This window comes from Akebia trifoliata, chromosome 6 (genome assembly GCF_017979445.1).
Source record: "Akebia trifoliata isolate Shusen 1 chromosome 6, ASM1797944v1, whole genome shotgun sequence".
Classification (NCBI taxonomy): domain Eukaryota; kingdom Viridiplantae; phylum Streptophyta; class Magnoliopsida; order Ranunculales; family Lardizabalaceae; genus Akebia; species Akebia trifoliata.
This window is the reverse complement of record NC_141380.1, coordinates 3,524,648-3,546,799: the sequence shown is the minus strand read 5'-3', so window position 1 is coordinate 3,546,799 and position 22,152 is coordinate 3,524,648. Positions and strand designations below refer to the sequence as shown.

Here is a 22,152-nt window from a genome sequence, read left to right as displayed (position 1 = left end):
TGGAGAGAAGAGAAAGAATTGATAAGAGAGAAATTGCGATAGTTTAAAATTTTTAAAATGTCTTAAAAGGATTTTAGGGGTAGAGTTGGAATTATAAAATAGAGAAAACTCACATTTTTTTTTCTTCTCTATTCGAGTAGGCCCAACGAGCTTTAAAACGTTTTTTCACGCAATTATATGCATACGTGGGTGTGTATTTTTTCTAAATATTTTATAGAATAATTTCTTTTGCCCACCTTACTAATGAGACAGACTTCCACACTTTTCCAAAAATTGACTTAAAAGACTCTCGCACTCAGACTATTTCAAAACCGTGAAGTTGGCCCCAATAGTCAGCATTTGCTCCTATCTTAAATGACAAAATTGCCCTTGGATTCGGTGAAAATGATATTTTTCTTTACAACTAGGTTAACCCATCAATTGTACGATATTACTTAGTCAACGGTAGTCTTTATACTTCCAATAACTGCTAAGGTCCATCATAAAGTTTCATTTTATATTCCCTATTTATTAATTTGAATTTTTTTTCTCATTTTTTAAAATTATTATGTCTCTTTGAACCATTGTTTGAACATTATTTTTATGTATTATTTATTTGATAATCAAAAATCCCTATGAATAGTGGATCGGGTCAGTAGTTGGGTTTTGCCCAATTTATAGATCATGGTCTTGTCCAAGGACTAGTCTTAGGGCACGTGCAACACCCTTACATCACACACGCACACAAACACACATTTCAAATAAGTGAGGGTACACCCTCACGAGTAGTCCCTAAGAAATTAATGTCCATACTGAATATTGAACTCACGACTTAGAAATCATTAGTACTGAAGATTTCTTTATAAGAACATTAGGTGTCTTTAGCCCTAATATGAAAAAAAAAAAGCTAGATTCTTCATCTTTCCTTATTATTTTTTTTTTTGTTTTTTTGCTTACATTATGACAATTAGATTTGAGAAAAAATAAAAAAAATATTTTGTTTTTGCTACGATGTTAAAGAAACATGCATTAAGTTCAAATTTTATTGGATAGTAATAGAAGATTAAGTTCAACCTGGTTATTATTCGAATCCGAATAAGATATAATGTTTTACATTTACTTGACGTCCAAGTTGAATTCAGATACCAAATAATTTTTTATTACTTGGAGTTTAATTTAGATATCCATTGACAACCCTATTTTTAATATCACGTCCTTACAAATCAATCTTCTATACATTAATTTTGATGTACTTTGCATTGGATGTATCTCATAAGAAAAAGAAACTCAATTAATTAATTAAAATTAAAAAATGTCGAATCTAATATGTATTAAGTATTTGTAGGATCGACCTAATTTCATAATTCATTTATACAAAACCAAAATCCTAAGCACTAGAAGGAATGTTTTATTTAGATTTATATTTTTAATATATGTATATAATATCAAAATGTAATCTAATATTTGTTAGAAATTTATTTTAGCTGACAGAGAAGAAATTGTCTTACGGACGAAACGTTGGTTTTATTTTCATATTTGTGGGACAGAAGACTATTGCGCCGGACGCCAAAATTTTGTAAAAATTTGAGAAATTTTCGCCATAGGAAATAATCGAACCTGAATCTCCCACTCTCTCTCTCCGACAATACAAAGGTCTGTGAGATCAAGACTTCAAACGACCTGTAAAAATGGCGTTTTTTTAGGGTTTCTAGGGTTTAAATTTAATAAAAACCCTAAATATTCTCCATGGAGATTCCCGGGAGACGATCCGATTATTCTCCTTTAAGCCAATTCCCTGAAGATCATCAACAGCAACACCAACAGCAACAGCAATCGAAGTTCTCTGGTGGAGCTCCATCTTCTCTTTATGAATCTCTGTCTGCAGAGAAGAACAAAGGGAAATTTGATAGGGGTTTTGATTGGGATGCTGATCATCGATTTCAACTACAAGGACGGATGGCGAATTTGTTTCCTTCGATCGGATTGCAGAGACAATCGAGTGGCAGCAGCTTTGGGGGAAGCTCATTGTCTGGAGATTACTATGTGCCTACGTCGTCGATGGGGGCGGCGAATGATCCAGAGATGTTTGGTTATTTACAGGAAGATGGGTTTAAGGTTGGAGGTGGAGGAGGAGGAGGAGGAGGAGGAGGAGGAGGAGAGTTGATGGTGAGGGCGAGAGACGCGGTGGGATCTTCGTCTTCGAAGAGTTGGGCTCAGCAGACAGAGGAGAGCTACCAATTGCAGCTTGCGCTGGCTCTTCGGCTTTCAAATGAGGCTACTTGTGCAGATGATCCCAATTTCTTGGATCCGATTCCAGACGATTCGGATGTTAGATCTTTGTCTGCTTCGCCCAAAGCTTTGTCTCATAGATTTTGGGTAAGAGTTATGTTCATTTTTGGCTTTTAATTGATTTAGTTCGTTCTTGCTTTGTTTGAATTTCAATTAGTAGAGATTAGTTGTTTGGTTTTTCAATTATGGGTATGGAATTGTCTTTCAGCCAATTGAGATTGCGAATTCATTTAGAAGTTCTTAACGGAATGTTGTTATCTAGATAGTTCGATCTTTCCACTTGTTTTCTTTCTAGTCAAGCTTAGTTTTTCAGTATCTAGAATTGCTGAAATATTTGATGTTTAAAGAAGATTGGATTCGGTATATAATTTAAAAACACGAGAGTTCCCAACAGGTTTTCTTAAATTGGGTTATAGGTTGATTGAGGTTGTGAAGGTTTTCATTTTAGCTTACTGCATCGGAGGTTCATCACCTTACATACATCTACAGACATGGCTAATGACATTTTTTATAACGCCTCCTCACCCTTGATCAAGTAACAATATTGTCTGCTTTTGATTTCCCCTTATGACTTTAAAATGCGTTGTTACGCGGTAAGGGAATTGGACTACCTATAGCCCAGAATCTCGAACGCTCTTTGGTCGATGTGGGACTAACTTCACCCCCTCCCTGCTATTCCACCCCGCAAACACGAGCCCAATCGACCATGGGTCCAGCTAGTAGTGCACTGGCAAGGGTGTGACGTTTTTTCAGCAATGTAATCAGCATTTGTAGATTTTCTTTCATGTTTTCTTCTTTGCCGTCCATCTTAACATATAGTTTGAGTTTGACATACATTTTTTTTTTAATCTTCATGTTTACTAGGTGAATGGTTGCTTATCTTACTTCGATAAGATTCCCGATGGGTTTTACTTGATACAAGGGATGGATCCATATGTGTGGACCCTATGCACTGATATCCAAGAGTATAGCCGGGTCCCATCAATTGAATCATTGAAGGCCATTCATCCTCGTGATGATTCATCATTTGAAGTGATTTTGATTGATAGACATAGTGATCCGGGATTGAAGGAGCTTCATGATAGGGTAATAAGCCTTTCTTGTAGTTGCATTTCCACAAAAGAAGTGGTTGATCAGCTGGCAAGGCTTGTTTGCAGTCATATGGGGTGAGTTTTCTACACCCCTTAAATAAAAAACTGAGCCTGGATTTATCTGGTCGTTTGTGCTTCTGATAACCAAACTTTTTCTTACTATCACAAGGGGTGCAGCTTCTACTGGTGAAGATGGTTTGGTTTCCCATGGAAAGGACTGCATTGAAGTTTTAAAGGATTGCTTGGACTCAGTCGTTCTTCCAATTGGAAGCCTATCTGTTGGTCTCTGCAGACATCGTGCTCTGCTCTTCAAAGTAAGCGTCATAACCCTTTATATATTTATTTTTTGTGGTCAGCATTTTAAGTTGTTCCCGTTGAGGTACTTCAAATCTGTTTTCTCACTGGTTGCTAATTCGTTTGTGCATGGACAAGCTGCCATGATCCCAGGATTCAATGTTACCATAAGTCCATGACCCAAAAATGCCACATGGAACACTTTTTTTTAATGTTTATTATCAAAGAAAAAACCTGAACTCCTGGTCCATGATTTCTCAAATCCGATGGCTAGAAATAATTTATCAGGCTAAGCTTTTTCTGTAGGTCCACCTTTGGGTCAGTGGGCCCAGCAGCTCTCAATATGACATTTTTTGAGATGTGGGTCCATTAAATATTCAATGACCTGGGGTCATTTTAGGATTGGCCACACTATTCAATATGTTGTTTTTGAAATCTTATTTAATCGATCATATATAAATCCTGTAGATTAAATAAGTTCTTCTTGTAAAGTTTAATAACAACAATTGCTTATATTTAACTATACTTTTCACAGGTTTTAGCAGACGCAATTGATTTACCTTGCCGAATTGCCAAGGGCTGCAAATACTGTAGGAGAGATGATGCTTCTTCCTGTCTCGTTCGTTTTGATCTCGACAGGTATGCTGTATTGAACTTTTGACTACTTTCAAAAAAATTAGAGGCATTATTTCATGGCAATGCCTTTTTTTTTTTTTTTTTTTTGTCATTGTTGTTCCATTATCTTACTTTGAATTCAATGGTCACAAATCATTGTGACAATCTACTCCCTCGAGGAATTTTTAGTGTTTTTTTTTTGAGGTGGGCAATTAGTTCCTTGTGCAACTGTCTCCCGAAGAGAGTGACCCTGAAATTGTGCAACATTTGCATTTTGTGTTACTGATATCATAGGTGGATTTACCATACTGCAATTCAATTTTTTTATTATCTAATAGTATAAGCTTGCAGAGGTGAAAAGCTTTGTTTTGACCCTGTTGTCTGATTTATAAGTTTGAACTACATTATTTGCAGTTCACCCTGTACAAGTTAAATTAGGTGTCATCCACACTGGCTTGTTATTTTTTTGGCTTGGTTTTTTGTTTTGTTGTTGTTTGAGTTTTGAAACTATTTTCTAGAGTTTTTTTTTTTTTTTTTCATTCCTTTTTTTTTGATTAATTTCTAGCAAAGGCTTGTATTCTGGATAGGGGAATTATGTCGAATTGATTTGTACTTTATGACTGGATCCATGTAGAATAAACAACTGCCTTACTAATTTGAGTTAAATATACTTCAATGCATTATTTTGCAGATTCTGACACTGATGCATACATTCTAGTCTTTATTGAATTTTATTAGTATGATATTATTAAGGAAAGCCCCGCTTTTTTAGGTCACTGAATACGCTTATACTTTGGCAGGGAATACGTAGTTGATTTGATTGAGAAGCCAGGGTGCTTATGCGAGCCTGATTCCTTACTCAATGGTCCATCTTCCATCTCAATTTCATCACCTTTGCGTCATCCAAAGTTTAAACCAGTTGAAACAACTGAGAATTTCAGGTCATTAGCCAAACAATATTTCATGGACTGTCTATCACTCAATCTGCTATTTGATGATGGTTCTACAGGTGAGTCCCTGGTTTCTTCATGCAGTCTCTCCTAAAAAAGAGAAATTAATATCCATTATTAGAAATTTTGTCTTAATTGTTTGGAACATGCATTTCTTTATTGGTGCACTTACTAATTCTTTGAGCAATCTGATAGCATCCAATTAGACCTGCAACTGTTACATCCTAATATACCATTTTGATCAATGTTTGCATGATTCTAATCGGTTGGTACTCTTTTATTTATTTATTTATTATTTTGGATGGCACTGGGCATTCAGACACACAAAAAGAAGAAAAAAATGAAAAAGAATTCATTGACTATAACAAAGACAACTCTTCAAACTTCATATATGTTTTCGAATTTGGTGATGTGCGACTTGCATATGATGTGTGCATATGCGACCTTTATAATAATTAATTATATTTCCAGGTTTAACAAGTATGTAAGAACACATAAACTCAAAGAATTTGGAAATAAAACACATGAAATCTTGCTTGTTGAATGTTGCAGAAGCCTTTGAAGCTTGCTTCTTGAGCTTGATGCAAATGATTTGAGGAATAGAAAATGTATAGAATGTCAAAATAAATAAATAAACTAAAACTTAGAAGAGAGCCAAAATGAGAGTAGAAGTGAGTTAAAATTAGAATAGAAATATGTTATTGTTTTTTTTTGTGTGTGTGTGTGTGTGTGTGTTGTGTTGTGGGTGAGATAATGGGATATTTACAAAAAAATGTTTTTGCCAAATAATCAAAATTTTGACCATTTAACACATAAGAGACCGCATACTTACAAATGCAATGACATAATGACCTGATCACATATGCAATTATATGATCCAAGTTGTTTTGATGTTGATGGTAGTTGGGTCTATGGATTGTACTTTTTCTCACATTAGATATAACACATATGTTATCAAGTATTGTATTATAAAAGAAACTTGGTCTCTGATGTATGAGGGGGGCCTTGGGCACATGTAAAAGTAGGGTACTACATCTGTCATCGAAGGAAATATTGGCTCAACGAGCCTGGGGATGTAGGTGACGATTTGAACGATGAACCCAGTAAAAAATGGGTATTTTGTCTCTATTTCATTCTTGATGTTCGTTTTCGTTATGCTCGATTTAATCTTGAAGACTCGGGATGAACCCCCCAACAGATTATTCAGCCTAACTATTAAGCATTACTCAGTATCCCATCAATGAAATCCACCATTCTAACTTGAAACACCCATGTCGTATTAAAGACGGGTTGAGGAAATCATTTTGGCAGTGAAAGAAAGATGGTTTTGTTGTCTCCTCGTGTTACACATCATATAAATGTTATGTGATAATGAGTTTCTGTCCATGGTTAACGTGGTTGCACGTCAAGCTTTTGTCCAACAGTCTTGAAAATACTGCTTGTTTTTACAGTTCAAATAATGGATGAACCATGGATCAAATTACAAGGTTTGTATTATCATTTTGAACTGATTTTGTTTAAGGGTTTTGATTCTGAAGTCATTTGTTTTAATCATGACAGGTATAGCTGGTGATCAAGAAGATGCGGCAGATCCATTGTTCTCTAAACGTTTTGATAGGAAGAATGCAGACATGAACGTCCCAATGCCTGTTTCGGGCAACGATGATTCTCTGACACCTTTGGCCCAAAGAGTTGCTCAGTCAAATGACCGTGATAGAGATTCCCAGCTGCCACGCTCTTATAGTCCACAGAATGCAATAAATCCAACACACTTGGTCAAGGATCCCGTCCCTAAAAAACGCATCCCACCCAATAAGCATACAGATCAACATTTTTTAGCATTGTCCAATCGAAGGGCTGATATGAGTAGAGATCTGCGGTTCATTGAGGGAGGTCAAGTGGTATCAAATAAATCAACATCAAGTAGTGAACTTTCTCTTAATGTGGAGGATTTTGTCATTCCATGGAGTGATCTTGTTTTAAAAGAGAAAATTGGAGCAGGTATTATTATTGTTATTATTTCAAAAATATATGAAGAGCATTGTAAATTGCAACTATCATTCTTGTTTTTTCTGGTTACATATTTTTGTTCTCTCATGCAAACTATCAAGTCCCATGATAATCTTGAAGGATATAACTGAAAAGGTATTGATGGAATGTGTTTCAGGTTCTTTTGGAACTGTCCATCGTGCTGATTGGCATGGTTCGGTAAGCATTTAATTATTGTTGTGTATGTTGTTTTCCATTTTCCCCATGTTTATCATCCAGTTTCTCGTGGTTCACTGAAGCTGAACTATACTGGTTAGGTCTATGGTTGTTGGACTTTGTAATACATTTGTTTATAATCATATGGAGCCTGTAATTGTCAGGATGTTGCTGTGAAGATTCTTATGGAGCAAGACTTCCTTGCTGGGCGCTTTAAGGAATTTTTGAGGGAGGTATGTCTGAGATAACTTCTGTCTTCAGTTTGCTACTAGTCTTACCCCTTGTATATTAATGAAGATCTTGAACTAACTTGAGAAAATATTTAGGTTTTTTTTTTCTCCCCTTATTTTATTTCTTCTGTTTTTTTTAGGTTGCATTAATGAAATGCCTTCGGCATCCCAATATTGTTCTTTTCATGGGTGCTGTTACTCAGCCCCCAAACTTGTCCATTGTCACGGAATATTTATCAAGGTCTCCCTCTGATTCTTGCTAGATTTTTGTTTTGTTTTGTTTGGAGCAATGAGTTCTTTTACATGACCAAAACAAGTGAAATCTGTTGTGAAAAAGTAATCAGCCTATTGGCTTCGAATTGCAGGGGCAGCTTATATAGGCTATTGCATAAATCTAGTGCAAGGGAAGGATTGGATGAGAGGCGTCGGTTAAATATGGCTTATGATGTGGTACTCCTTCATAACACCGTCCCATATACTCTTCCGAGTTTTTGTATATATTTTTACTATCACGTATTCTACTACTTATCTTAGGTTAGAATTATGTCCAGAATTCCTACACTACATAGGCATGTGAGCTGGATATAGTTATAATTTTTCTATTTGGATATGCAACTTTACATTTGGGTCTCTTTATTAGCTTGTCATTGCTCTCTACAGGCAAAGGGAATGAATTATCTTCATCGGCGCAATCCTCCCATTGTTCATCGAGATTTGAAGTCTCCAAATCTTTTGGTTGACAAAAAGTACACAGTGAAGGTAAGATTCATGAATTTTATTTATTTATTTATTTTTTGATAGATGTATGTGTGAAGGTAGTGTTTTGCCCCCCAGATTTGTGGTTTAAACGCTCAAACTGTACTAACTTGGCAAGTTGGCACCTTAAAAAAAGTGTCGTTAAGACTGTAAACTTCATTCTTTGAAGGGATGGTGCATGATTTTCTAATATTATGAAATAATGTTGCACAACTCCTTTACTTTTACACATATTAACACAATTTCTTGTACACAAAAAGAAGCTTCTCCAAATGTTGATATCTTTGTTATGCAAAAGGATCTAGATAATTCTGATACTTTTACCTAACGTAACCTTTTTAGTTTAAATTACTCCAAGAAGCCCACACGTAACCTTTTTAGTTTAACATCTGGCATATTTTGACCAAGTTGACTGTACAAATTTGAATTCTACCATATAACCTTTCATCATTCACTCTAAACATCGGTATTTATTAGTTGAAAATTTTCTGTTTCCAAGTTCTTGCGTTCTAAATTTTATGGTGAGCTTCAATTGGTGTTCGTGTGTCCCTACTCACTTTATCATTTGTATTACAATCTTATTTGTGATCATTTAGGTCTGTGATTTTGGCCTTTCTCGCTTAAAGGCAAACACTTTTCTCTCCTCTAAATCTGCGGCAGGGACTGTAAGTTTTGTTTCTTTAGTTATGATCATTATTCAGTTCTTTCCCAGTTTATCGAGGAAGCGTGGGATGCTTTCTATTGCATATTATGATTTCATTTTTCTCTCATTAGCCTGAGTGGATGGCACCAGAAGTTCTTCGTGATGAACCATCAAATGAGAAGTCCGATGTTTACAGCTTTGGTGTAATTTTGTGGGAACTTGTGACTTTGCAACAACCTTGGAGTAATTTAAATCCAGCACAGGTCTGCACACTGTTTCTTTACTGGAAGTTCTCTAGTGAAATATAAAATGGAAAAAATACATAAAACGACTTAAATGTTTTAATGCTTTGCTTTCAGTGTACTTGTGAAAGCTTGACAAGTATATATATATATTTTGAAGGCAAATAATAACTGAATTTGAACTAGTTTTTGTGGCAAAGACCGAGGGATAATAATGGGTTTACACATATGTTCATTCATTACCTATATATTTATCTTTTTATTGTCTTTTTTTTCCCCCGTTAAATTTGACATATGGATATAGCTCCATTCATTTTAAATACTTTCACTTGTTTAACTGTTGAATTATAGCTTAATAACCCTTCTCTTGTAGGTGGTAGCTGCTGTTGGTTTTAAGAACAAAAGACCTGATATTCCAAGCAATACCAATCGTCATGTGGCTGCATTAATTGAGGCTTGCTGGGCAAAGTGAGTGGAAATTCTGAATCCTTTTTATGCACTGTCATGCTCTGATTTTACCTATCAATGTTTTTCGTTTCTTACGAAAGTGAAAATCAATGGTTAAACTGCAGTGACCCGTGGAATCGGCCTTCCTTCTCCGATATCATGGAAGCCTTGAAGCCTTTGATAAAACCCCCGACACTTCCGCCGGTTCATGCAAACATGCCACAACTAACCTGAATGGGTGGAAGACCATTGAAAATTGTCACGTGCATACCTGGCATTCTTTTGTTTTTCCATTGATTGGCAGGAGCCCGAGTTGCTCAAATCATCTCAGGTACGTCTTTCTCAAGTCTACATCATTAACCTTCGCTTCTACTATCTAATGTCAGGTTTTAATCATCCAAGCTTAAAATGTGCCCTGGTTTAAAGGAAAATTCGTTAAAATTGGGAAACCATGGAAAAAATTCGGGAAAATCGAGCTAGGTTAGGGCTTTGTAAATGTTCCTATTGATGGGGTGTTCTCATAGTATATCATCAAGTTCCATATTAAACTAGAATGATAAATGAAGAATTCTCATTTTGATATCATTTATGCATCCACAACAAGTAATCACAGATCTACAACATATTCAAGGTTTATACTATTCAAAATATAAAAAAGATCATAATCATGAGTCCGAATTAGGATTTATTAACAGATTATAAACATTAAATCAATGTCATTCTCATTTGCATACTCATTATTTCGCATTAATCATGAAGTTCGTGATTTGATCGCGAAGTTCATAAAAGTCACGTATCTTAAAAAGTTGTGATTAAATCAGTGAAGGAAAAAGGCACGATTTAATCGTGATTTTTCCAATAAGTTGGAGACCTTGGCTGACTATGGAAACCACCACTGTTTAACTTCTATGAAAGAGAAGCAAATGAAATGCTTTCATGAAAATTCTCGTAGAATTGAGAATAACGTTTTCATTCTGCACATGCCAGATCATGAATTAGTAACTGCATCCAATTTCCAAAAAACTCCCAATTGTCTCGAACTTCCTATTTTTGGAATGGGATATTTACAGAAGGACGAAACATTGAGGAGCAAGTGTGCAATTACTCTGTGCCTTCAAACCTAGAAAGTTTCAATGTACCATTTCCTAACTGGGACTTATCACATGTACTCAAATCCTAACCTTGGTGCGCATATGATCCATTGCAGGGTCTTGTACATACTAACTCCTATTGCCGATCAAGATTACAGAATTTTAACACACCACGAAATCGCCATTGGATTTCGCAAAGTTACTCCTTTCCCAAGTCTCTTATAACTTTGTCATCTCGCCGAACATTCTGAAATCCTCTCCGGGTTTGCCATCTTCTCCACGTAATTTTGTATGTATCATCACCATGTTGTAATTCAAAGAGGTAGTTTAAGGGAACAAGTGACTTCACCAGCTGTACATACAGCTTGAGCATTGCTTTAAATTTAGGTCAAGTGATGAGGTTTTTTTTTCTTCAGTTGGTTGCCATTGTTTAGTGGTTCCATTATTTGCAATTAATATCGATCGGATTATTGTGGTTATTAAATAGTCTTGACATGGTTTCGCTGACTGTATATGTGACATTGATTTATTCAATATGAGGAGGGAAACTTTATGTGATGATATTGGCTTTGTTGATATTGTTCATTCAAGTTTACCTTAAAAAGAGGGTTGGATTAGTTCTCATGTATAGTTAATAACACATCTCGTCTTTACCCTGCTTTTGAACACTAATAAACGTGGGCAACAAATATTTGTTATGAGAATCATGTGTTCTTCCCAAACAAACATCTTTGGGTCTTTTAAGATTAAAATTTTGCAGATTGCCATTTTTTTCAAAATCGAAAGACAAGCCTAGTGAAATATTCGAGTTTTATTTGATTTTGGGTTTCGAAAATCCAGTAAAAAATCTGGTAAACCGGAAATACGTGGCATATCCTTTATACTTTTCTTTTAAACGTACGAACATAAAAATTTCTAAAACAAATAATTCAGTATGCTTCAAAAGAGAGTCGATCTATATAGTAAGATAATTATTATAAGAATAATGATGAATGCCTGTGATCTTGGTACGTGGCAAGGGTACATCTTTTTCCTGTTTATTCAGATGAAAACGATCTATGATCTATGATTCTGTGTCCTTGCCACATCAGCCGTGTACCCAACCGTGTGCATTCATCACGACTCTTATTCTAATCCAATGGTCAGTGGCCCTAAAGTTTGCCAAACATTTTTCAAAACATGGGTTAGAAGCTTTGGAATGAGTTGATTTTTTGTGAGGATGATCTCTACGGTTCGGAGGCCCTAAACGAAATTCACTCCAAGTGTTAGTTTTCGAGGCCGTCAGATCTGGATACATCCGACGATTCAGGTTTAATAAACCGGAGCGCAAGACACTTTTGCGTACAGATTGTTAAAAATTAAAAATTAAACTCTTAAAACCCCTAAAAATTAAGAACTAAGCCCCTTCCCCTTTCTTGTTTTAAGTCTTCTCTGCGATTTCTCTGTCGAAGCAGCTCTCTATCTAAGAAGTGTGAGTAAAGAAGCCGAGACCCAGCTTCCGAACCTCTTAGAAACAAACATCAAGTTTCCCTTCTTAGATTCTTCTTAAGAATCTGAGTTTCCATTGAAAGTCTTTTGGTTGACATGGATAAACTTGAAAAAAAAAATCATATAATTCCTTGAAAATATTTGAACAATCAGAAACAATTAAATTTAATTAAAAAAATTATTACTAAGATTTCAAACAATTATCAAAAAAATCCAACACATAATAAACTAAAAAAAAAATTCAACAAAATGTATGAATGATCCTTAAGTTTCTCCCAAAAAAAAAATCTTTTGTTTTTGACCTCAAAAATATTTTATTTTTAAACCTCTTCAATCCATCATCTTCAACCTCACTCACTTTTGTTTTTGAGTTCTTATTATTAAAGAAATATATTTTAGATTAATAACTTTTTTTAATTAAACTTTGATATTAATGTGATGATAAAATACTTAGAAAAAAATAAGTTACATACATAAAGCACGTTATAGGGATGTATTAGAGATTTTCTACCAACATGCCAACTTTTACTTATAACACACCAATTTATATGTAAATGATCATTTAATTAGTGGTGTGTTATTAGTAAAAATTGATTATTTCAATTTCTGCCCTAAACTTATATTACTTTATGTCTAACAATGATATATTACTAGCACATTCTAGCTTACTCGACAATCAAATGACTTGTCGGCCAACTAAACCGGTCAATTTTGACTTCAACATCCAATGCCATGTCGGTTCAATTGTCTAATTTGACCTGTTTGACCGGTTTTTCTTAATAAAGCAGGTTATTAACGGAGTTAAAAGGATCCACACAACGACACTCACACATCCATAGTAATTGAAAAAAATGTTGAAAATGATAAAAATATATATTAAAAATTATAAAAAATATATAAAAATGATGAATGCATGCGGTCTTGGTAAGCAGTTGGTACAAGGCTGACATGGCTAGGGCATAAAATCGTGCATCTTTTTCCTGTGTATCCCGATGAAAATGATTTATGATTCTGTCTTTATCACGTTACTCTCAAAATATATACATCTAATGAAAATTCATAAAATCAAGTTATTATCATCAAATCTCATATTTTTACGTTTATGATTCATCTAATTCTATTATATATCAAATCCCACATTGAAAAAATAAGAAAGTATTTAATTTTTTTTCCTGTAAAAAAATGAAAAAAATCATGAATAAAATGGTATTTTTTTTTTTTTTTTTTTTCCGGTCACAAATTTAAAACATCACGTTTTAATCGTCAAAAATACAATATAAGACGCGTTTTAAACGTTTTTATTAAAAAAAAAAAAAAAACCTACGCACACATCCAAGTAAGATGACCGGTTCAACCGTTTTGTGATGGTCTGGTTTTAAAATCACGTTGAATAAAGACAGCTGATATGCCAAAAATGGTAGGTCACGTGCTTGCAAATATCCTAGAAAAGACAAGAGATGTTTCAAACAGTGAAACGCGTTAATTGAAATTCACCGTTAGATTCAATAAAATCAACGGTCAAATAACCTCCAACCGATATAACTGTCTTATCAACCAATAGCATTTCCGCGGTTTAACAGCGCCAAAACCCACCGCCTTTAACCTTTTAGGAAAAGATCTCGCAAAGGCGGCAAAACCCCCCAAACTATAATATAATTATATAAATACCCTCTCTCACTCTCTCCACCGACTAAATCCCCCCCTCCCTCTCCTTCGAATCTCTCGCTCACTCTCTCTGTAATTCAACCAAACATAAATCCTAATTTCATCTTCTGTACCGATGGATTCCAGAGATAAACGCCCAATTCATCCAATTAAATCTCCATCTTCGCCTTCAAATCTTCCATCTGTGACAGATTTCAAGGGATTTTCTGCTACTGATGTCTCCTCTGTTCCATTGGAGTCTGAAATTAGCTCTCCCCATGAAAAAATAGGGTTTCCTTTAATGAAATCGGCTGCATTGTTGGTATGTCCACCTTCTTCTTCTTCTCCTTTAATGGAGTTTGAATCGTTTTCTACTGTGAAACCTTCGTCTTCTATGCTTATGGAATCTAACGGTAGTTCTTTTGGAGAGAATTTGAGTTTTGGGGGTCCATTAATGAAGTTTGAACCGTCTTCTTCTATAATGGTTGAATCCAAGGAAAGCTCTTCTGGAGAAAAATTCAATCTTTCCTCATCTCCTATTTTATCTGTTGAAATTGGAGGAGAGAACACAGGGGTTCCTCAGCCACTTGAATCCCTACATGGTACTCCAATTCCTCCATTCCTTTCGAAGACTTACGATCTGGTCGACGATCCTTCGCTGGATTCGGTGATCTCGTGGGGATCGAACGGTGAGAGCTTCGTGGTTTGGGATACCGTGGAGTTCGCTAGGGTTTTACTTCCTCGGAATTTCAAGCACAACAATTTCTCCAGTTTTGTTCGACAGCTAAATACTTATGTGGGTATTGCCGTAACACAACCGGCCATGGCTGGTTGTAATTTGTAATGTGTTCTTGTTTTTTTGTTTTATTTCTTCTGTTATTCTGTAATTGGATTTGAACAAGACCCATCACTTGTAGATTACTGAAGAAGGCATTTTTGTGGAATCTCCATGTATAATGTACAATTTCTTGAATTGGGAAGAATTTAGGTGTATTCTTCCCTCTCAATTGTAAAAGTTTTACACACTTTTTTGTGTTCATTTATACTTATGTTCTTTTACTGGGATGTAATTTTGTATTACAATTTAATCTTTAATAGAAAGGTTTCCGCCATTATGTGTCGTATTTCTTGCAACGTTTCTAGTTTGGGTTTGAAATTCTTTGGCCACTTCCCCTGTTTCTTAGTTTTCTATGGGAAAACAGTCGATAAATGTACTATTTATCTAATGTAATTTTGTTCCAAGAAACTTCTTTTCGTCGTAATAAATTTGGGTTTCAGATGCTCACATTATTTGCTGTAAAATACTTCCCATCTGCCACAGCTCTTCTAATTATGACAGGAGGAGCGGGCAGTCTCATTCTTTAGCAGGAAGTATTTCAGGTTCTGAAGAAAGGTCTTGAATTTTGGTAATATCGACCTTTCATAGTATATTAGTACTACATTGTCTCCCCTCATTTTGATATTTTCTTTTGAAGTAATTGGTTTAGTAGTTTACAGATTTTCTCTATAGAGCCAAATTCTTGGGGAAAAGGCATTTTATCTATATCGACAAATCTATATCATGTGAATTTTATTTAGTTTCTATTACGATCCTTCTTGTTCCATATTCATTCTTTAGTTTCTGTTGGCTTATTCAGGGGTTCCGAAAGGTTGAGGCTGATCGATGGGAGTTCGCCAATGAAGGTTTTCTAAGAGGGAAGAGACATTTGTTGAAGAACATTCATAGGCGAAGGTCGCCTCAAGGGCAGCAGACTGGGAGCTTTGCCGGGTCTTCTGGTGAAATAGCGAAATCTGGCTTGGAAGGCGAGATAGACAAACTAAAAAACGATAAAAATTTGCTGATGCAAGAGCTTGTAAAATTGCAGCAGGAGCACCGTGGGAGAGCTCATCAGGTACAAGCAATGAAAGAGCGGATGGACACAGCGGAGCAAAGACAGAAACAGATGGTCGCATTCTTGGCCAAAGTATTTCAAAACCCGATGCTCTTGACCCGTCTTCAGCAAATGAAGGAACAACGGGAGATTTCTTCTCCAAGGGTGAAAAGAAAGTTCGTCAAGCAGCCGCAGCAAGTTGATCCAAGTAAATCCGGTTCATCCATGAAAGCTCAGCTTGTGAATTATAAACCCGATTTGGGTAGCACATCTACGTCTTTGGGAACACAGGATTTAGAACCTGTTGCAGATGAACAACTTTCCGACTGTCTCTTAGAAGATATGGTTGGGAAATTAGGACTTGGTGTGGCGGGCATCCAAGGTCAGGTTGCATTGGATGAGTTACAACAGGAAATTGTGGGATCGGGCTTGGAAACTTTGGGTTATGAGGATGCCTTCAAAGGAAAGAATGAATATTTTGTTTCTTTCCCGGAGGATTTGGGGAAGGAGGAGGCTTTTCCAGACTTTATGTTCCCAGGAGTGGAAAGTGTCGTTAAACAAGAGGATTTAGGGAACATGGGTTTCGATACGAGTGTCTGTCTGGATACTTCTAGCCACGATATATGGGGTAATCTCATGAATTATGATGCTCAAGAGCTGGGAGTCAACGTTGGATTATCCAATCTATGGGATGCGGGATCACAACAAGCAGCTGAAGGTTCAGGAATCGACAAATGGCCGGGTGATGAATCCTTCTTCGACGATTTTGAATTCCAACCAGGACGGCTAAAAGATGATAACTCTAGGAATTCGGGTGCATAGGGCCTCATTTGCTTCAGCAGTTGATGCCCTTGGAGATCATCTTTTCCTATTTTAGTTTTATAGTCAATGGTTTCCTTGATTATGGATGATTTATTATAATATATTCAGTGTTTGGTTCTCATTCTTTTTTAACTTTTTATTAAATTTCATTTCTGTGTTCCTATGAGAACCCATTTCTTTTTATTAATTCTATCAATTCAAAAGGATTTTTTTTTCCTAATAATTGTGGAGGATCCTTAAATGTTTAACTAGATGGGTCATCTCATCTTATTAGCTATGTCCATCTTGGAGTATTCTAACACAAACTTTGGAGTGTTGAATTTTGCAGGTTTTTGTGTGGTGAGATTTACGTGACTCTTTCCTTTGGGATCTGTGGACAGGCGTTACAGCTCTTCTCAGCATTCCAGCATCAATTTTCACGGAACGAAGCTGCTGGTAAGACTTTATTGGTTTGTATTGCAGTTTTTCATGCTTGTTAATTGAGTCGTGCTGGAGTGACATTGAAATTGACATCGTATCACACATAGGTGTGCACATAACCCTAGATGCTTCTCCCTCGTTTCTTGATGAAAAGCATCTATGATTCTGTACACACATCCATGTCAGCAATGTGTGAAACGATGTCAATTTCAATGTCCCTTGAGCATTTTCCTTGTTAATTTTGGAGAGTTGCATAAAAAACTTGTTTCAATATTTGAAAAATAACAAGTTAAACTCTTCTACTTGATGAACAACAAATCTCCTCCACTAGCATATCGGTGGGCTTACCTAATGAACTTCATATGTGGATTTTGTCGTTATTTTGGGTCTTACTATTTTAGCATCAATCGTAGTAATGTAAATATCGTTGGTCATCTTAGTTTTTATATTCCTCTACATCTCATTAGTGAACTTAATTTCTGAAAATTTGGATGCACTCGGCAATTTTTTTACCCGAAATGAACTTGTACGCATGCCAGTCCATGTCTGTTTGATTATTTTCCTTTTACTACTATATGTGTCGCGTGTGAACAAAGCATTTAAATCCAAAAACATGTGTAAGCATGTGTGTACATGAATATGATATGTAAAATCGTGGTTTTGCAGGCATCTATACTCCCTCTACATACTTTTTGTTGGATATCCTTCAATTCTCTGTAAGAGTCAGCGGGAACCCATGTTGAATGCTAAATGAGGTTGTTTGGCATCCCGTTGATTCAAGGGAGAGAGATATGTGGCACTGATTTATGCCCCCTGGTCCAATGGCTTACATGTTCTTATGTTTAATTGTCACCTAACTTACCATGTAATTGGCATTTGATAGTAATTTTCTTTTATCCGATTGCCATCTATAAATTTTAGCAGGAACGTCGCAAGTTATAGAATCTATTCCTTGATACATCAAATTGCATTGTGTGCATGTATTGGAGTTCAATTTCCTGAGTTTGAATGTTAATTCTCCCACTTTGGACAATTTTGAAGTTTGCTATTCTGTTATATTATAAATTTGAGTGTGCACTTAGCAGAGCAGCAGAGGTACAATACATGCTGGGTTCCCTGGGCCTAAAGAAGGCTCTTCAATGGATGATCAAAGAGTCTTACAGGTCCATCTGTTCCATTGGTTTGGATTCTAGGATCCAATTCTTGCATGTTCATAATCCGATTATTAGCATATTATTTTTTGTTAGGATTATAAAAATGATTCTCATCCAAAATCAGGAATCAGCTGAAATCAGAAACAGAAGGATCAGTGCAAAAAAAAAAAAAAAAACAAAGAAAAATGTCATTTCTAATAGGAGTCGATGAATGCACATTGTTGACATTGTAAAAGCACAGAACCATAGAACTTTTTCATCGGGATACACAGGAAAAAGATGTGTGGTACTGTGCCCTTGCCACGTCAGCCGCGTACCAAAACCTCATGCATTCATCATTATTCTTCTATTAGCAATGCCATCAATTCTGGATTAAATTCCGCTATTAGATCTTCACATATACACGTGATGTGAACCATTTTGGAGAATTTGGGCACTCACTGAGGCTCAAATCATGTCATGGAATGCCATCCAAGGATTATGAGAATCTAGAAGATGCAACAATGGTCTGGTCTAATGCGTAAGAGTAGTAAAGTTATGGCCTCATAGTGGGCTGAGCCTATAATTTCTCTTTATGTTAAGATGGGTTTCAGCTTTCAATTGCTACTTTCACGCCTACAAATATTAATTTCTTTCGATCACAACATAAGCATATTTGGTTTGAGGAGAGCTTCTCATAGTCGATTACGCGCATAGGTCTGTTTAAGATATTCATGATGAGATCGCCTAAATCTGACAATCAAGCTGAGTTTTAGAATATTTTAAAAATCATTAAATAGTTGTTGTAGATCTCTGCATGATCTTTCTAAAGCATCTACTACTGGTAAAAACGACTTCAGACATCACTTTTTAAATGATGTCTATAAGAAAAAGTGCTGCCGATTCGACGGTTTTTAGATTCTGATTTTTTCAAAATCAATGTTTAAGGATAAAAAAAAAGTCAATGTTTAAAGTTCCGCCCCTTTTTTGTACGATCCCTCCGCTCACGAAAAATACACTTTAGATTTAAAAATTGATGTTTATTTAAAAGAAAGTGATGTCTAAAGTTGTTTCATAGTAGTACGTAGCGACTTCCCAATTGAATATCCAAGTAAAGAAGTTCTGTTCTTTTTTTCCTTGTTTTTGGATTGAAATAGATTTAAAAAATTGTATAAGACCAAAATGACTTGCCCGAGTTATCTTAGTATTGTTCGTGAGCAAGACGAGACGTGAAACTGGAATTTAAAACCATGCATGATGGACTAAATGAGGAACTGTTAGTTATCTACTCCAACAACAGTACCAATTCTCTTAAACTCATGATTGTTAATAAACTCAAAATTTTATAGTCTGATCGACCCATCCTTATATTACTTCCCCCACAAAAGCAATTAGAGTTTCCAAACTTGCCCATCTAAAAAAATATGGAGAACCATCTAAAATTTCCAAGTTTAAAGTCTTTTCATGCATATAAGAAAGCCATACCATTTAAATTAAGTCAAGATCACAACAAATTGGAAGAAACAATAACATTTATTATAGTATCTAATATCTATATTATGGTGCCACACTTCCATTTTAATACAAATAAAACTCTATTCATTTCCATCCAACATAGTAACCTATTGTATTTAAGTATTTCAAGGGGACCTATTAAAACCAAAAAGAGTACTATTGGGAGGAAAATAGTTGATGAAATCTAAGGATTATGCTGTTGGGTGTAAATGTAGTCCAAGTGAGCCTCTGAAATCATTCTCCTCTTTAAGCATTTTTCATCTCCATTGTCACAATCCTCCACTCCCATCAGCTGTAAAAAAAAACAAAAAAATCATGAAGAAAGTCATATAGGGTTTTGGAAGAAGCTCAAAAAGCGCTTCTAGGTTTAAATTGATGTTTCATAACGAATACGAGAAGTGATTCTTGATGACCACAAATGCTGAAAATGGACAAGAAGTGAGAAAATGCCCAAACCAACTTTCCACTTCAGATGTATGACGGAATCAACTAAAAATTACAATTTTTTTCAGCTGATTATACTTCTTACTAATTTTTATTTAATAAATAAATAACTTCATAGTGTTGCTTAAATATTAAACTAAAATTTATCTAATAATTATCAAAATGTTCAAAGAAACTCATTCAAGCAATTAATGGAGAATTTTTTTTTCCTGGAAAATTACTAAAAGAGGGTTTTATATTTTAATATTTACAAAAAAAATCTACTTTTTAGAAAATTATCAAAAACGAATTAAGTATCTGTACCATCTAACGTTTTAAAAGGAGACTAAATTGTTGAGGTGTTAAAGCAAGCTATTAAAATGTTGGATAATTCAACTTTCAATGTTTTAAGTGTTCAGAAGGCATTTTTGTTAAATCAATGTATTTTAATACATTAAAATGCAAGATAGTCCGATGAGCTACTAAAATGCTGAACTGACTTAATTTGTTTTTGGTAATTTTAAAATGCTGAACTGATTTAATTCCCTCTTTTTCTTAGTCACGAAAGTCAACCAGGATTTTAAAGAATGTCAAATGACCAATGGCATCAAACCTAACAATGAGGGTAGTTTTGTAAATTGGGAATGGTCTTAATACATTACATGTGATATTGTGTAATTGGTTCATTTGAGATTCTGTGAAATCTTGAATTGACTTTTCTACGAATAAATTTTATCTACGAAAAAAAATACTTCCATCGGAAAAAAATACAACCGAGAAGCACTTTGTCAGAACCCAAATAAGACCTGAATGTCTCAAAGTCCATCATACCACTTGTTCTACTTCCAATGTAGGAACTGTCAGAGGAAACCCATCAGCATTCACCATGTCTTCTTCACCTGTAAACAACACAACACACCATTAGTCTCGTAGGAAATATATGAGAGAGAGAGAGAGAGAGAGAGAGAGAGAGAGAGAGAGAGAGAGAGATTTCACCTAGTTTGGGTATCAAAAGACGAGATGCTGTAATTGAGTAGGAGTAAAGAAGGAAAAGGAAGAGAAGAGAGAGTAGAGGTCCATGAAAATGAAAACTTTGCTTCATGGAGCCTTGCTTGAATTTTCAGGTAGAATAGAAGAGAGAGTGAGTGAGAGAGAGAGAGAGATGTAAAGGGAGGGATAGGTGGCGTTGGTGCAGGTGGCAGCAGATATAAATACATGAAACGAGGCAACAACCAACTACCAATCACTAAATCACATGAAACCCTAAAGTACGCAGCTACAACAACTCATCTCGTGAGCCGCCCAACACACCACTTCCCCTGTTATGCTCGTGAGTCCAACTATCTTGACGAACTTAGTAAGATTTGAACTCTTACTAAGTGTTGTAACCTCACCTTGTGGCATCCAAAAACATGATCTGATCCAAAGGTGGCAGAGGACAAAAATTATATGAACTTTAAAAGAAAAAAATCAATATATATATATATATATATATAAATAAAGAATGCTAACGTCCAATACTTCTTAGGGCATCAGCATTATCCAACCCTTTTTTTTCTTCAATATTACTCCTCATTTTTTTTAATAATATATATATATATATATATATATATATATATATATATATATATATATTTGTAATTTAAATTTAGGAGCTCATTGAAGTTTCGTAGTCGTTTAGTTTCAAAAATCTTGGATGAAGCCAAAAAAAAATTTTGAATATTTTTTTTTGGTATGAGTTTTTCCATTAAATCTATAAGAGTATGGTGTTGATTGCCCGTGAGATAATCCATTTAAACAAAACAATCTTTAGTAAGACTTATTAAGTTAATAAGGAAAGTGTTTTTCTTTGATATCACACGCACATGCCAACACTTCCTTAAGTTATTATTCTTTTTTTCTTTTTTATAGTGACTCTTAAGCTATTATTCTAGTATGCAACATCAATGGAGCTTAGAAAAGTCCTATAAAAGCATTTCTAATTTCGTGTTGAACTCAGTCATG

At 35.2% G+C, this 22,152-nt stretch overlaps 3 protein-coding genes across 5 annotated transcripts; 2 read left to right on the top strand and 1 right to left on the bottom strand.

Moving 5' to 3' along the window:
• Positions 1-1,463: 1,463 nt before the first annotated feature.
• On the top strand, positions 1,464-11,390 carry LOC147399670 (serine/threonine-protein kinase CTR1-like). Of its 2 annotated transcripts, XM_086445124.1 has the most exons (17): positions 1,464-2,355; positions 3,133-3,434; positions 3,529-3,673; positions 4,189-4,292; positions 5,069-5,277; positions 6,670-6,705; positions 6,779-7,219; positions 7,386-7,426; positions 7,588-7,656; positions 7,794-7,894; positions 8,019-8,103; positions 8,314-8,412; positions 9,006-9,074; positions 9,184-9,315; positions 9,668-9,762; positions 9,867-10,072; positions 10,949-11,390. In XM_086445124.1, exons 1-16 carry the CDS (start codon positions 1,726-1,728, stop codon positions 9,973-9,975), a joined length of 2,667 nt encoding a protein of 888 aa, XP_086301250.1. In that variant the 5' UTR covers positions 1,464-1,725; the 3' UTR covers positions 9,976-10,072; positions 10,949-11,390. The 2 variants fall into 2 exon arrangements, with proteins under 2 accessions (XP_086301250.1, XP_086301251.1); XM_086445125.1 differs by lacking the exon at positions 6,670-6,705 and having other exon boundaries at positions 1,466-2,355.
• A 2,595-nt stretch (positions 11,391-13,985) lies between these two features.
• LOC147399669 (heat stress transcription factor A-3-like) lies at positions 13,986-18,025 on the top strand. 2 transcript variants are annotated; one of them, XM_086445123.1, is made up of 4 exons: positions 13,986-14,760; positions 15,602-16,577; positions 16,986-17,092; positions 17,744-18,025. In XM_086445123.1, exons 1-3 carry the CDS (start codon positions 14,101-14,103, stop codon positions 17,009-17,011), a joined length of 1,662 nt encoding a protein of 553 aa, XP_086301249.1. In that variant the 5' UTR covers positions 13,986-14,100; the 3' UTR covers positions 17,012-17,092; positions 17,744-18,025. The 2 variants fall into 2 exon arrangements, with proteins under 2 accessions (XP_086301249.1, XP_086301248.1); XM_086445122.1 differs by lacking the exons at positions 16,986-17,092; positions 17,744-18,025 and having other exon boundaries at positions 15,602-16,961.
• Positions 18,026-19,724: 1,699 nt separating this feature from the next.
• Positions 19,725-21,326, bottom strand: LOC147399668 (putative phytosulfokines 6). The gene is made up of 3 exons (XM_086446609.1): positions 21,145-21,326; positions 20,980-21,047; positions 19,725-20,017 (listed from the first exon to the last, which is right to left on the bottom strand). The coding sequence occupies exons 1-3, from the start codon at positions 21,248-21,250 to the stop codon at positions 19,910-19,912; spliced, it is 282 nt and encodes a 93-aa protein (XP_086302735.1). The 5' UTR covers positions 21,251-21,326; the 3' UTR covers positions 19,725-19,909.
• Between the last annotated feature and the right edge of the window lie 826 nt (positions 21,327-22,152).

Bases quoted from the DNA above. Each gene is read 5' to 3' on its own strand.
- LOC147399670 (XM_086445124.1), top strand. From the start codon at position 1,726: ATGGAGATTCCCGGGAGACGATCCGATTATTCTCCTTTAAGCCAATTC. The intron at 7,895-8,018 runs GTCTCCCTCTGA...TTCGAATTGCAG, and splicing joins GTCACGGAATATTTATCAAG to GGGCAGCTTATATAGGCTAT. The intron at 9,316-9,667 runs GTCTGCACACTG...CTTCTCTTGTAG, and splicing joins GTAATTTAAATCCAGCACAG to GTGGTAGCTGCTGTTGGTTT.
- LOC147399669 (XM_086445122.1), top strand. From the start codon at position 14,101: ATGGATTCCAGAGATAAACGCCCAATTCATCCAATTAAATCTCCATCT. The intron at 14,761-15,601 runs GTGGGTATTGCC...TGGCTTATTCAG, and splicing joins TTCGACAGCTAAATACTTAT to GGGTTCCGAAAGGTTGAGGC.
- LOC147399668 (XM_086446609.1), bottom strand. From the start codon at position 21,250: ATGAAGCAAAGTTTTCATTTTCATGGACCTCTACTCTCTCTTCTCTTC. The intron at 21,048-21,144 runs GTGAAATCTCTC...TGTTGTTTACAG, and splicing joins TCTTTTGATACCCAAACTAG to GTGAAGAAGACATGGTGAAT. The intron at 20,018-20,979 runs GTATGATGGACT...TTTTTTTTACAG, and splicing joins CATTGGAAGTAGAACAAGTG to CTGATGGGAGTGGAGGATTG.